The 13,704-nt window shown below is 37.9% G+C and overlaps 1 protein-coding gene across 1 annotated transcript in view; it reads left to right on the forward strand.

Annotated features, from left to right (window-relative positions):
- Nucleotides 1-4,925: 4,925 nt before the first annotated feature.
- Nucleotides 4,926-13,704, forward strand: part of LOC129904723 (DNA polymerase epsilon catalytic subunit A-like) — a 36,876-nt gene continuing 28,097 nt past the window's right edge. The window contains exons 1-12 of the mRNA XM_055980303.1: nt 4,926-5,190; nt 5,288-5,353; nt 5,779-5,838; nt 5,947-6,042; nt 7,350-7,510; nt 7,709-7,797; nt 7,894-8,111; nt 8,473-8,559; nt 8,782-8,916; nt 9,379-9,501; nt 10,360-10,443; nt 13,470-13,634. Coding sequence (XP_055836278.1) covers nt 5,026-5,190; nt 5,288-5,353; nt 5,779-5,838; nt 5,947-6,042; nt 7,350-7,510; nt 7,709-7,797; nt 7,894-8,111; nt 8,473-8,559; nt 8,782-8,916; nt 9,379-9,501; nt 10,360-10,443; nt 13,470-13,634 — 1,449 coding nt within the window. The 5' untranslated portion in view covers nt 4,926-5,025. The remainder of the gene's footprint in view (nt 5,191-5,287; nt 5,354-5,778; nt 5,839-5,946; nt 6,043-7,349; nt 7,511-7,708; nt 7,798-7,893; nt 8,112-8,472; nt 8,560-8,781; nt 8,917-9,378; nt 9,502-10,359; nt 10,444-13,469; nt 13,635-13,704) is intronic.

A 13,704-nucleotide genomic window follows, 5' to 3' on the forward strand; every position in this document is an offset into this window, starting at 1 on the left:
CAGATCAGGGGCCTTATAGCTGACTTTTTCTGGGGGTGGGACAAGGAGAAGAAGAAATATCATTGGGCATCATGGGAGACCCTCAGCTATCCTGTGGAAGAAGGGGGTATTGGTATGAAGAAAATACAAGATGTGTGCTTAGCTTTGCAATACAAACAATGGTGGACCTTCAGGTCTAAGAAGACTTTATGGGGAGAATTTCTGAAGGCTAAGTACTGCCAGAGGGCTCATCCCGTGATAAAAAAATGGCACACAGGTAAGTCTATTATGTGGAAGCACATGATGGCTAATAAAATTGATATTGAGCCACATATACACTGGCACATCAACTCAGGTACAAGTAGTTTCTGGTGGGATGATTGGTTGGGTATTGGCCCCCTAGCTTACCATAACAACCATCTACCTAGACTCAACAATACTAGAGTATCTGAATATATTGAGAATGGGGAGTGGAATGTGCAGAAAATCAGAAAATATGCCCCACCTCAGCTGGTGCAGCAGATACTAGACACTGAGATAGACTATCACCCTAACACAGCTGATCAAGCATGCTGGAAGTTGACTTCACATGGCAACTTTACTTCTAATTCAGCATGGGAATTAGTTAGAAAGAAAAGAGCCAAGACCCTGACTGATAGGTGCACTTGGCACACTAACATTCCATTCAAAGTGTCTTTTCTACTATGGAGAGCTCTGAGACAGAAACTCCCTACTAATGATAAACTTGTCCAATTTGGAATAGTACCAGCAGCATGTTCTTGTTGTTACAGGCCAGGATTGGACAATGTAGATCACATATTTGCTTCAGGAAATTTTGCCAAGCATATTTGGCAACACTTCTCTAGATCATGGGGGATAATGCAAGGGTCCTGCTCACTGAGAAGCATACTAATGAAGTGGTGGACTGCCAAGTCCAGTAATGAGGCTCAGAAGCTCATGTTGCAGGCCACTCCTATCTTTGTATGTTGGCATATATGGAAGAATAGATGTGCAAGTAAGTATGGAGGAAAGAAATCTAGTACTATTAGAGTTAAATTCTCCATAGTCAAGGACCTTTACATGCTGATACACAATGCTTTCCCCTACATTAAGTGGCCACAGAGCTGGAAGGAACTGGTCCCTATGATAGAACAGTGTCAACAAGACATGAGAGTGTCCAAAGTTATGTGGATCAGACCTCCATCTTCCATTGTGAAATTGAATACTGATGGGAGTGCATTAGACAACCCTGGGAAAATTGGAGCAGGGGGAATACTAAGAGACCACAATGGTAACTTAATATATGCCTTTGCAACTCCATTGGGAATGGGTACTAATAACCAAGCAGAGGTGCAGGCAGCAACTATTGGCCTCACTTGGTGTATTCAACATGGACATAATAGAGTGATATTGGAAGTTGATTCTCAACTATTGACTAAGTGGCTGAAACAAGACCTTAAGCCACCTTGGAGCATTCACAGATATGTTACAAAGTTACAATCCCTGGTCCAACAATTGGAATTCTTTCAGTGTAAACATATATTCAGAGAAGCAAACCATCCTGCAGATACCTTATCAAAATGCAGCCACAGGTTCAAGGATACACAACACTTCTACAACATCCAGCAGCTACCACAGGAAACAAAAGGTTACATCAGGATGGACAAGCTAGGAATGGCAAGTTTCAGAAGGAAAACTCTGAAAAGAATCAAACTACCCTCTTGACTGATCTCATTCCCAATGTATAATAGACTACTTACCTGTAATTTGTTTCACTTCTTCTTATTCCACCTAGTTATTTCCTATTGTAAGGGGATAGTCTCCCTTGTTTATTGCTTCAGTAGAAATAAAAACACAATGCTAGAAGTAAAGCAGGGAATTCAGCAGATACAAACATCATCCACAAGAGGAGTTGCAATCACTCACAGCATCTTGGAGTTCAGAAGATACAGCAACAACACTACAACTACAACATCTATATCTAAGCTTCAGCAGGGCAACATGTGCAGGGTGAGTTGCACCATGTGGACCTGTCCAAAGCCTGGAAGCGTTAGGCGAGCAACATTGAAAAATTCAGCTGCCTTAAGTCTAAAGAGAATGCATTTTGCCTTTTGGAACTTCCAACTTGGGCAAAAAGCCTTCAAAATTTGCAGGGATAAAGAAAAGGCCATATATGCAAACATCATGAAGTTTCAGGTCAAAAGGATAATTGAAGACGTTAGTCGAGCGACTTGGAAAAAGATAATAGTCTCCAAAGTTCTTACTGAGGTCCCTTCCTTTTTCCTAGTTTGTGCAAGCCTTGTTTTGTTTGTTTTTGGTTGTTGTATTATTTCAGGTCCCTGGAGTGATGTATCAACATTCTTTAACAACAAATACATAGAGAAAAGCACAAATACAACTTCCAACCACCCTGCAACATCTAAGCTTCAGCAGGGCAGCATGTGTAGGGTGAGATGCAGCATGTGGACCTGTCCAAATGGCTCCAATCTTTGTAGGGTTTTACAAAATAATATATTGACAAGGCCCAAGAAGTTTCAGCCCAAACGGACAATTGGAGGCGTTAGGCGAGCGACATCGAAAATTTCAGCTGCCTTAAGCCTAAAGGGAGGGCCTTTTTTCCAACTTGAAAAAAAAAATCTCCAAACCTTGCAGAACTAAAGAAAGGGCTGTTTGGATATATCTCAAGAAGTTTCAACTCAATCGGATAATTGGAGACGTTAGTCGAGCGTCGTTGAAAATTCTGACAGACTCCAAAGCACTCCTGGAAGAACTTTCTTTTTTGATAGCTGGTGCAAATTCTTTTTTGCTTTTGGTTGTTTGTTGTATTGTTGCAGGTTGCTGGATTGATTCATCACCATATAATCCCACCAACTTATTCACCATTTCATATTCTGAACTGAGGAGACAACAACCTAGCAGCTTAGGAATTCACCAACACACAAACACAACTCTCATGCCAAATTCCTTGATGAAGCACCTGCAACAGCTCTCTTACACCTCAAGATTCCTGGAGCCCCTTGCTATGTCCACTTGTTATGTGCAGGAACAGAAACATGTAACAACAAGCAGTCGAACACATCAGCTAAGAAGGAAAGAAGAAGCTGTATACAGGCACATCAAACAGCAACACTGGATCCTTCCAAAGTGCAAGCCACCTTCAGTCAAACTTTTAAGCCAGGGATGCATCACCAGCATTATGATTCAGTCCTTTTTCTTCCACAACAATAGCCCCAGAAGCAGCATTAGACAACTTCAACAACTTCACCCTGCAACTCAGAAGGACCATCTACAATTCTTGTTAGCATGTTGTCTTGTTTTTGTGGACATGTGCAGGTACTTTAATGAGCTGAACACTTCAAAGGAGCTTATCACTCTCTCTTTGGAGGCAACAAGAAGCTGTGTACAGTTCCACAAAGAGTCAAACAGAGGGAGACAACCTTGTACTCAAAGCCCATCCTGGTTGACACATAAGGTACCTTCAAAGGAGCTGATCAACTCCCCTTTGGAGGCAACTAGAAGCTGCCTACAGGACTGCAACAACCCTCACAGCTCCCATACTTGTGTGGCTCTTTGGTTAATTGTTTGTGCAGGTACACAAAGTCTCAGAAAAAGGGAGACAACAACCACACATGCAAGGGCCTCACCTACTCCAATCACCTCTCCATGCATACCAGATGCATTCCATCAACATCTGCAACAGCTCCACCAACTTGCAGCAGACAAGGAACAAATACAAGCTAATAGTACTGGTTACAGCAGCTTGCACACTTCTTTGGTTGTATGTTTTGTTGGTTTTGTTTGGCTGTGCATGTACTCCAAGAAGCTGAACCTGATCCAACAAGCAACCTAATCACAAAGGAAGAAACAAGGAGATGCACATTTGCTTGTTTGTGTATTTCTCTGTTGTTGGTTGTCTATGCAGGTATCTCAAATCCAAAAGAGGGATCTACAACAAGCATATTACCAATTCAGCTACAGAGGCAACAACAAACTGGTTACAGGACTGCAGCAAGCTTCACTGCTTGCTTCCTTGGCTATCTGTATGTGCAGATCCACATACCAGGAGCTCTCAAGCACCCTCCAACATCCTCCACTACATGCAGCAACCATACCAAATTATTTGGATCCCCTTGCAGGTACAAGGCAGCAGCAGTTCTACTCCATAACAATAGCCACAAGCAAAGCTACTACAGCTTCAATTTGCAGCAAGCAATAAGCTTTTTCAAGGCCTTCCTCAACAACTCCAAGGATGCTGGTTGCTACAACTCAATATACTTACGCTACCTTCATCCTCCTTAGCTGATATATGCTCAATCCTGAAGTGGATGCAACCTTCCATTGGGACTTACCTGTTATGACAAGACTAAAAAGGGCAAAGATGAAAAGAATTTTCCCACCCCATGCGAGACAGAAGGTTCATATACTTGTTCTTTTTTCAATTTAGCTATGTATGGTACGTAGCATAGTTGAATAGGACTAGTGTAGATTACTTTCTTGTTTTCTCATGGAAGGGGAGAGTCTCCCTCATTTATGCTTTATTAGCCGAATTGTACCGGGAGAAGTCCTCTCATAGGTTTACTGCTTTCTAGTTATAGTTAGCCCTTTTTTTATTTGTTTCGGGGATGAGTTAGCCGACCTTAATAGGTTAGCTGACTTATGAACCACCATAGGATCGGAGGTAAGGTTTATGTCCCCCTCCTTGTATTTTTACTTTTGTTATTTATGTTAAGGCTTGGGGGTGTTGCTCAACCCCTGACTGTGCACGAGAGGTGGGAGCCTCGTGTAGGGTCTGTTCCCAAAAAAAAAAAAAAAAAAAAAAAAAAAAAAAGTAGTAATGATAATAATAAATAAAAATAATAGAAAAAGAAAGCGCGGGAAAAAGAGTACCCCAACCCCCTCTTAAACACCCTACTCCCCCTTTGCTCCCTCTGAAAAGAGGAAAGATTTTCCCTCTTTCAGACCTTAATACTCTGAAATAAATAAATAAATCTAAACTTTATCTCCAAACTTCCGATCTCATTCGCCGGAGTTCTCATCGGAAAAAGTATGAACGCCGCTGAAAATAGCCGGCGCTGGGACCGGCGAGATACTAGGTTTTCAAAGAAACAGAAACTCATACTTAACTCTGAAGAACAGCTCGAATCCAAGCTCGGGTTTGATGTTTTCACTGAAGGAGATAAACGGCTCGGCTGGCTTCTTACTCTCGCCTCTGTACTACTACTACACCTCAAATTTTACCTCATTTTTTTTGAATTTTTAGTGAAAATGTGAATTTTGATTTTTTTTTTGTTTTGGTTCAATGTTGTAGTCGTCGTGGGAGGATCAGGAGACTCGCAAAGTGTACAGTTGTGTTGATCTTTATTTTGTTTGTCAGGTAAAAGTTTATACCAATGGAATATTGGTGTCATTTTGTTTGTTTATTCATTTGAAATGATACTACATGTTAATTTTTATGAGTTGTTGATTGGATATTCTCAGTGGAAGTGTTGTTCACTGATCCGATAAGAGAAAATATTGAAATGGTAATTAGGTGAGTTATTGATTGGATATTCTTAGTGGAAGCGTTGTTTATTGATCATATAAGAGAAAGTATTGAAGTGTGAATTTAGGGGAGTTATTGATTGGATATTCTTAGTGGAAGTGTTGTTTGTTGCTCCTATAAGAGAAAATATGGAAATGTTAATTTCAGTGAGTTATTGATTGGATATTCTTAGTGGAAGTGTTGTTTATTGATCCGATAAGAGGAAGTATTGAAATGTTGATTTCGGTGAGCTCTTATGTGTGAATATCTGATTGAAGGATGGCTCAACATTCAAAGCAAAGTACAAATTCAGGCCATATTTTTACGTGGCAACAAAGGTCAGTCACTTAAATTTCTTTTATCTAGCTTTCTGTACTCCAAGAAAAGAAAGTTTTTCGTCTTCCAAATTTCATACATTTGCTGATTGTTTTGCATTTGTTAAACAGGATAAAATGGAAATGGATGTCGACTCATATCTGAGAAGGCGATATGAATCTCAAATTGCAGATATTGAAGTTTTAGAGAAAGAGGATCTTGATCTTGTAAGCCTGTTAACATCAAATTTAGGATTTGCTTGTTTCATGAATGCTTTCATATTCAAAAGTTCCATATTAATGGAAGTGTAGTGTGTGTATGAGTGTGATCCCACTATGAAACCCCATTAAAAGGGCTATTGGATTTGTAAAGTGTGCCTAGAAATGCAGCAAGCACGTGTCTTGATTCTGCATCAATCATTTTCCATTTCATGTTATTACTTAAATATTTATCTGTTGATCATCATTGTTTGAATGCTATGCACAAGAGAAAGTAGGTCCTATGTCTAGTCATGAGGTGGCAGAGTGTGAAGGAAAAACTGGATTTAAGGATGTCTATATGTCTGGGGAAGAAGAAACATTATGTTTTTTGTTGACTCACCTTTTAAGCTCGTGAAACATGCTCAAACTTTTAGACATGAATTTCACTGATATAGTCTTGTTAACTAGGCTATATTAGACTTCTTTTTGATGTTTCATTGGGTATTTTGGTATCTATACTTAAGGTGTAAGCAACATCGTAGAGATGTGATAGAAAATAATTCACGCCTGCCATTTTGTTTGCTCCTTTTCCCATTTACTAGGTATAAGGAAACATCTTTACAAAAGGAACTTAATGAAACCATTTATGTTGTCTATGGTGAAATGTGCATAGAAAACAACTTCTAGATTAATGTTTGCAAGTTATCTTTGTAACTATTAGCTGTTTATAGAAACAACTCTGCAAAAAGAACTTATTGAAACCAACTATGTTTTAGGGCAAGTAGAAGACTGAATATATGCAAGTCAGCATAGAAGAGTGAATTTAAGGTGAGATTAGACAAGATTGTGGTATCTAAATATAAAAAAATTTGATACCTAGGCTTGTTTTCCAAGAGAATGGAATAGATGAAGATGTGAAATAGAATAAAAATGGGATGGTTGAAGGAGATGCATATGAAAGATAGATGTGCGGCCATACAAGATTAGATAAAATGACCACATTTGATGATAAATGAGAGAATGTCACTTGAGATGATTTGTCTATGTCATTTGTCAAGCCCCATATGCATCTGTCCATAGGGTGAGACCATGTTGAGTGATGGTGTTACAAGGGCGGTAGACCTAACATCAAATGGAATGGAATCGCACCGAAAGACTTACAATCTCTTAGAACCTATTTAAACTTGGTGAAAATAGGGTACAATGACAGAACAAGAATTATATAGGCGATACCAATTAGTTGCGAATATGATTTAGTAATTTGGCTCATACCTACACTATCCATTTTTTATGCCATCAAGATCTCTTTCTGAATTTATTTCGTCTTTTTTCAGAAAAACCATCTGTCTGGCCTACACAGATCATATTTAAAGATATCATTTGACACTGTCCAACAGTTGATGGATGTGAAGCGTGATCTGACACACATTGTTGAGAGAAATCAAACAAAGTTTGATACTATAGAAGCATATGAATCTATACTGACGGGGAAAAGGTAGACCCTGATATTTTGAAATAATATCATTAACCATATATGTCCATCCATTAAGTATTTAATGAAGTTCACATATCTTTAGATGATCATTGGTTATTTTGACATTGCCTAAGTTCCCTATCAATAGATACCAATCCTTTCATTTAAGATTCATTATGTAGTACACCCATCTTGAGGTGATTGTTTGCTGACATGCAGCAAGCAGCGAGGTCAAGATTTTATAGATTATATCACTGATCTACGTGAATACGATGTCCCCTACCATGTTCGCTTTGCCATTGACATTGGTAATGTCCTTTCCAATGTTAATTTTCTAAAGTCTCTAAATTTTTGGATTAACTGTTTATGTGCTCTGATCTAACGTTAAAATTTACATTTATTAGATGTTAGATGTGGTCAGTGGTATGATGTCAATGTATCTAGCTCCGGTGTTACGTTGGAGAAGAGGACTGATCTCTTGCAGCGAGCTGAAGTTCATGTTTGCGCCTTTGATATTGAAACCACAAAGCTTCCTCTTAAATTTCCTGATGCCGAATATGATTCCATAATGATGATCTCATACATGGTTGATGGCCAAGGCTATCTCATTATTAACAGAGAGGTGCTTATTCTGTACTGCATTTGTGTTTTTAACATTTACTTTCTAATCTGAACTAGGTTTTGTTGAATTCATTCTCCTATCTGTTATAAAAATATGTATGATAAATTAATGATAGACTTCATGATCTACATGATTTCTTCAGGTCTTCTTAACTGTGTTTGCCCATTTAGGATCTTAGCATAGATTATGTAGTTGGTTGTTGTTAGTGAGACTCATCCTTGAAGCGAATTCTTTAGCAATACATCTACAATCAAAGATCCATATTTATTTATTTTTGGAAAAGTAAATTAATTATTTTTCTATGCAATTATAACCAATTGTTCCGATACATCAACATAAACTATTTGTTCTGAATTTCCAGTGTGTTGCGGAAGATATTGAGGATATTGAGTATACCCCAAAGCCAGAATATGAAGGGCATTTTAAAGTGACAAATGTGAAAAATGAGGTAATGTTTTTATCTGTTTTTTTTTGTTGAGAAAGGTAACATTTACTTCTATATATCCACAGGTATACTACATCAATGTGTAGTCCCCCTCCAAAAAGTTTTACTTACATCATTCCTAAGATCTCCTAATTACAGCCAATCAATAACATTATCTGAAATTTTGTACACTGTATTTCTTCGCGATTGAGACATTCACTCTTCTACAACATTATTTTGTTGCAGGAAGGGCTCCTTAGACACTGGTTTGCACACATGCAAGTGGCGAAGCCCGGTATCTATGTAACATATAACGGTGACTTCTTTGATTGGCCATTTGTTGAGACAAGAGCTACTCATTATGGCTTGAGTCTGAAGGATGTATGTAGCTCCTTACTGTTAGAGTGTTTTATGTTAGTAATCTCAAGTAGTTTACGATTCAGCATCTTGTGGATGGTTTTCCAGAGCAATGCTACTTTGCCAATTTTTTTTCTGATAATGCCCAAATAATACAACTGTTGATAAGGTCTAAGAAATTTTTCCTGATGCACCCAATTCATTATCTAGCTCCGCTCTCTGTCCATTTCCAACTTCACAATAGTGTAATTTCTCGGTGTCTTGGGACAAAAATATACGAGTTGTTTCTCTCGCTAAGTCGTTTGATAAGGTCCTTTTGGCTCAGTATACCCATACTGCCCAAATATTTTGTTTTTCAATTTTTCACTGAAAACTCTTTCAGCATTGCTGTAATTCCTACAAACATATTGTTTTATGTTTTTGTAGTTTCTCATTTCTGCCTGAAACCCATGTTACACACTTATTCTTTTTAATTTTTCACTGCAGGAGCTTGGCTTTTCCTGTGACAAGAATCAAGGGGAATGTCGTGCTAAATTTGCTTGCCATCTGGACTGTTTTGCTTGGGTCAAACGTGATAGTTATCTTCCTCAAGGAAGCCAAGGTCTGAAGGTGTAACTCGTAACCTTTTTTTCTTTTCTTATTGCTTATACTGTCTTATTCCATTTTTGCCTGATTCTAACCTTTTGCTGAGGCCTTCATGTATTCCAGTAGGATCTTTCTTGTCTTCACAGTGTGAAATTTACTCTAGTTGTCTGCCTTTGTTAATTGTTCCAGTTGATTACGTAATATTAATATTTTATGTTTCCTGTGGACTCCACAGGTCTTTTGCCTAAGAGCTCATATCTATTGAAAGTGTCTTCTCTTCTTTCCGTACCCCCTTAGCAGCTTAGCTATGATTGAAACTTATATGCTTGTAAATGATATTTATTGAGCTGGATGGCGATAGTTTCCTTTACAATCAGATTACCTTTTTCTTTTGCTTCTTAGAGCTCCCATGTGCAGTATGTAGCTCAAAACCAAATTTTCAGATCCTAATGATTTTTTGGATGGGTAATTGTAGAGTTCTTTTTCCTCATAGAATAGCTTCCCACTCCGTTAAGGTTCTTCAGAATTTCATAGGTACCTGTTGTACTTTTTTTTGAGATTTTTTTTTTTTTGCAAATAAAGAGTTCCAAAGAAACTAGTATACCTCACATAATCAACCTAAGAAAGTAAAGAAATATGGCTCTCTTAAGGTAGTAAAAAAATGAGAAGTGAATGAGTTCCCCTTTTGTTTAGTAATTCTGACCAGATAAGTTGGCTCAAAAGATTCTTCATTTGTGGTAAATGAAGTTGTTATTTCACTTCTCAATTTCTTGGCCTATTAATAATTCCGATCTATTTAGACAGAACTTTCTGTCTTCAAGTATATCAGACTCTTCACTATGACATCTGATGTAACTATTGCCTTATTCCGCTCCTTCTCAGGCTGTAACGAAGGCCAAGTTGGGTTATGATCCTCTAGAAGTTAATCCTGAGGATATGGTTCGCTTTGCAAAGGAAAAACCACAGGTATGAGTTATTTCAAACTGGTATATCTTTGTAAGTTCACCATGAATTTCGAAGATGATATTTTTCTATAGATTTGTTAGACATGATTGATAACTTGTTCTTTTGACCCAAAGGGAAGTTGCATTGCACAGACCCAAACTCCTGCTTTACAATTTCATGATTAAAAATTTATGTTTATAGCTTTCCATTATCTAAGAATTTCACAATCTTGACTACGGGTATCCTGAGGGAATCCAAGATTTGTGTAGCTTTAGCTTGCAAGTCATTTACTTTCCCTGCTGCATGAACATATGTCTCTTTGGAATTCTTTCTAGTCGAAAGACTGTCCTCGCCATTAAAAGGGATGTTTTTCTTCTGAGCCATCACTGTTACATTGTAATTTCTGCCTCCTTTTGCATATTACATGCTAGAATTTGAGGATTAATTTCTCTTACTGCATGTGGTAGCTAGATTCCCTTCTCTGATTTGAGGGTTGTGATCCATTTATCTCCTCTCAAAAGCATTTTGGAATCTTATTAGCTTTCTCATCACTCTGTTAGTACCCCTATTTTTTCTGATCAAGTAAGGTTTTCATTCATAAAAACAAGGCCAACTTGGTTTACCTCTTGTATACGGGAGCTTTCATTCCCATTGTTAATGATATCATTTAGCTTATAAAAAACAAAGAAAGCGATATACCAAATAAGGAGAAACCTACAAAATATGGGTCTCTCCAAAAGACGCTCAATCCTCTATACAAACAGGAACTACATGGGTACACCAATAGATAGCAAGGGATCGAGACTACTTCTTAGCTGAGCAAAGATCTTATCCATTTCTTCAAAAACTCTCCTATTTCTCTCTTTCCTAATGACCACATAAGAGCAAGAGGAGTAACATTCCACGCCTTGTGCCTTCTTGTCCTAGCTCCACTCTTCCAGCTGAACATCAACGTCTTAACGAATCTTGGCATTACCCAAGTGACACCAAACCATGTATCCATATGGCTCGCACAACCTCGTGGCTAATTTGCAATATAACAGAATATGATCCGTGCACTCACTAGCCTCCTTACATAGGAAACACTAACTCATGTAGACAACCTTTCACTTTCTAAGGTTCTTTGTCATCAAAATCACCTCTCTAGTAGCAAACCACATGAAGCACATCTTCCTCGGCAGTCGGCACCCTTGGTATCTATACTGCACTGTATAGAAAACTATCGTCCACCTCACCTAAAGCTTCTCATAGAAAGACTTGACAAATGAACACTTTGTTTATTCCCCAACTCCCAACTCAAAGCATCGGGTCTGTTGACTGGCTTACATTGCTTTTGGAGTAAATCTAGCATTCTTTGAAGCTCGATCACCTCCCGATCATGGAAATTCCTCCTGAACATCAAATCCCAAAAAGTCCTGGGCCCTTTGTGTCCCCTTAACTTGCTGAACATATTATTCCCTTTGGTAAGAAACCCTATACAATACTGGAAATTCATCCTTAAGTACCAAACTTCCACATCACTTTTGCCCCCAAAACTAGCTCTTCTCCCATCCCCAACCCTAAAGTAATGTTATCATCGAAAGCATTCCCCCTCTTCGTTATATTCCTCCACACACCACACCCAAAAGGTATGGTGATCACATTTGTTTTTCATCCCCTTCCATTACTCCATATTTTTCCGCTATCACCTCTCTCCATAGAGCTTCTCCCTCCACCCCAAATCTCCACAACCATTTACCCATAAGTGCTTCTTTAAAAGTCTTCAACCCCAAGTCCTCCCCATTGTTTAGGAGATGTCACAGTCTACCATCTATGAGTCTACTACCACTATTAAGATTCATAGCCAGAATATGGAAAGAATTACCTTGGTAGATTCCTAGTATGAAGATTAAAACAACATACTCAGTGTAATTTGTAATCCCACAAGTGTAATCCCACAAGTGTAATCCCACAAGTTGTGTCTGAGTAGAGTAAGATGTACGCAAACCTTACTTCATTAAAAAAAAAGATGTACGCAAACGTTACTCTTACCTTTGTAGGGTAGATGGATTATTTTCGGTAGACCCTCAGTTCAAAAGAAGTTGGAAGAAATAACGACAACAAAATAACAAGATGAACAAAGCAAAGAAGCAACATGCGGTAGTAAAAATTGAAGAATAAAATACTATGTGAAAATTTTTCTGCCTCTACTACGAGGATTCTTGTTTGATTTTTACCAATTTCTTTTGGAGTATTCATCCATGGAATTACGGCTAAGCAGCCAAGAGCAAAGCTCTTTCAACAATTGTGTTTGTGTTGCCCTTATTTCCATTCTGTTTGGTATTCCCGCTGTCCCAATTTCTTTGGTGGTGTTCGGATTTCGAGAGTCAAACAAGTTTTTATTTGACCATGATTTTTCTCATATGCCTTTTAAATATTTTAAATTGTTAAGTGTTGTGACTTATCGTATTTTTACGTAGTTTTTAAAGATGTAATTTTTTTTCTTCAAAATACTTATTTATTCTATGACCGAATTCACGATCATAATTGAGAAGTTTGACTCTCAAAATCTGTACCGCGACATATAAATTGGGACAGGGGAGTACTAGGTTTTCCCCTCAAACAACTGTGATTTGCTGAAGAATTTTTTCTTTGACCACAATTTTTTTCATATGGCTTTTGAATATTTTTAAATTGTTCATTTGTTGTGACGTATATTATTTTCTTACGTAGTTTTTGAAAATGGAAATTTTATTTCAAAAAACTTAAAGATTCTATGTCTGAATTCACGATCAAAATTAAGAAGCTTGACTCTCGAAATCTGTGCCACGACACATAATTTGTGACAGAGGGAGTACTATATTTTCCCCTCAAACAACCGTGATTAGCTGAATTGTTCTTCATGGTGAGTACAAATGTTATTTTGGTTTCTAACCTGTGTATGAGTGCTACTTTGGTAAAGGAGAAACCTATAGAAAAGTGGAATGCATTTGTCATCTTTTCATTTATTCTCTGGAGGAAAAACAGTCTGGATAATCTAACTCTTGTGTGTTTAAATGATTTTGCAGATGATGGCTTCATATTCTGTTTCAGATGCTGTTTCAACTTATTACTTGTATATGACTTATGTTCATCCCTTCATTTTCTCCCTTGCAACCATAATACCCATGCCGCCGGATGAAGTCTTGCGCAAAGGAAGTGGGACTTTGTGTGAAATGCTTCTTATGGTTCAGGCAGGTGTCTTTTGAAGCTCCTTTTTTATTTCTGGTTCTCTGGAAGTTCCTTGTTTATGGTTTTTAGTTT

Source organism: Solanum dulcamara, chromosome 9, assembly GCF_947179165.1.
Source record: "Solanum dulcamara chromosome 9, daSolDulc1.2, whole genome shotgun sequence".
In the NCBI taxonomy this organism is placed as follows: Eukaryota; Viridiplantae; Streptophyta; class Magnoliopsida; order Solanales; family Solanaceae; genus Solanum; species Solanum dulcamara.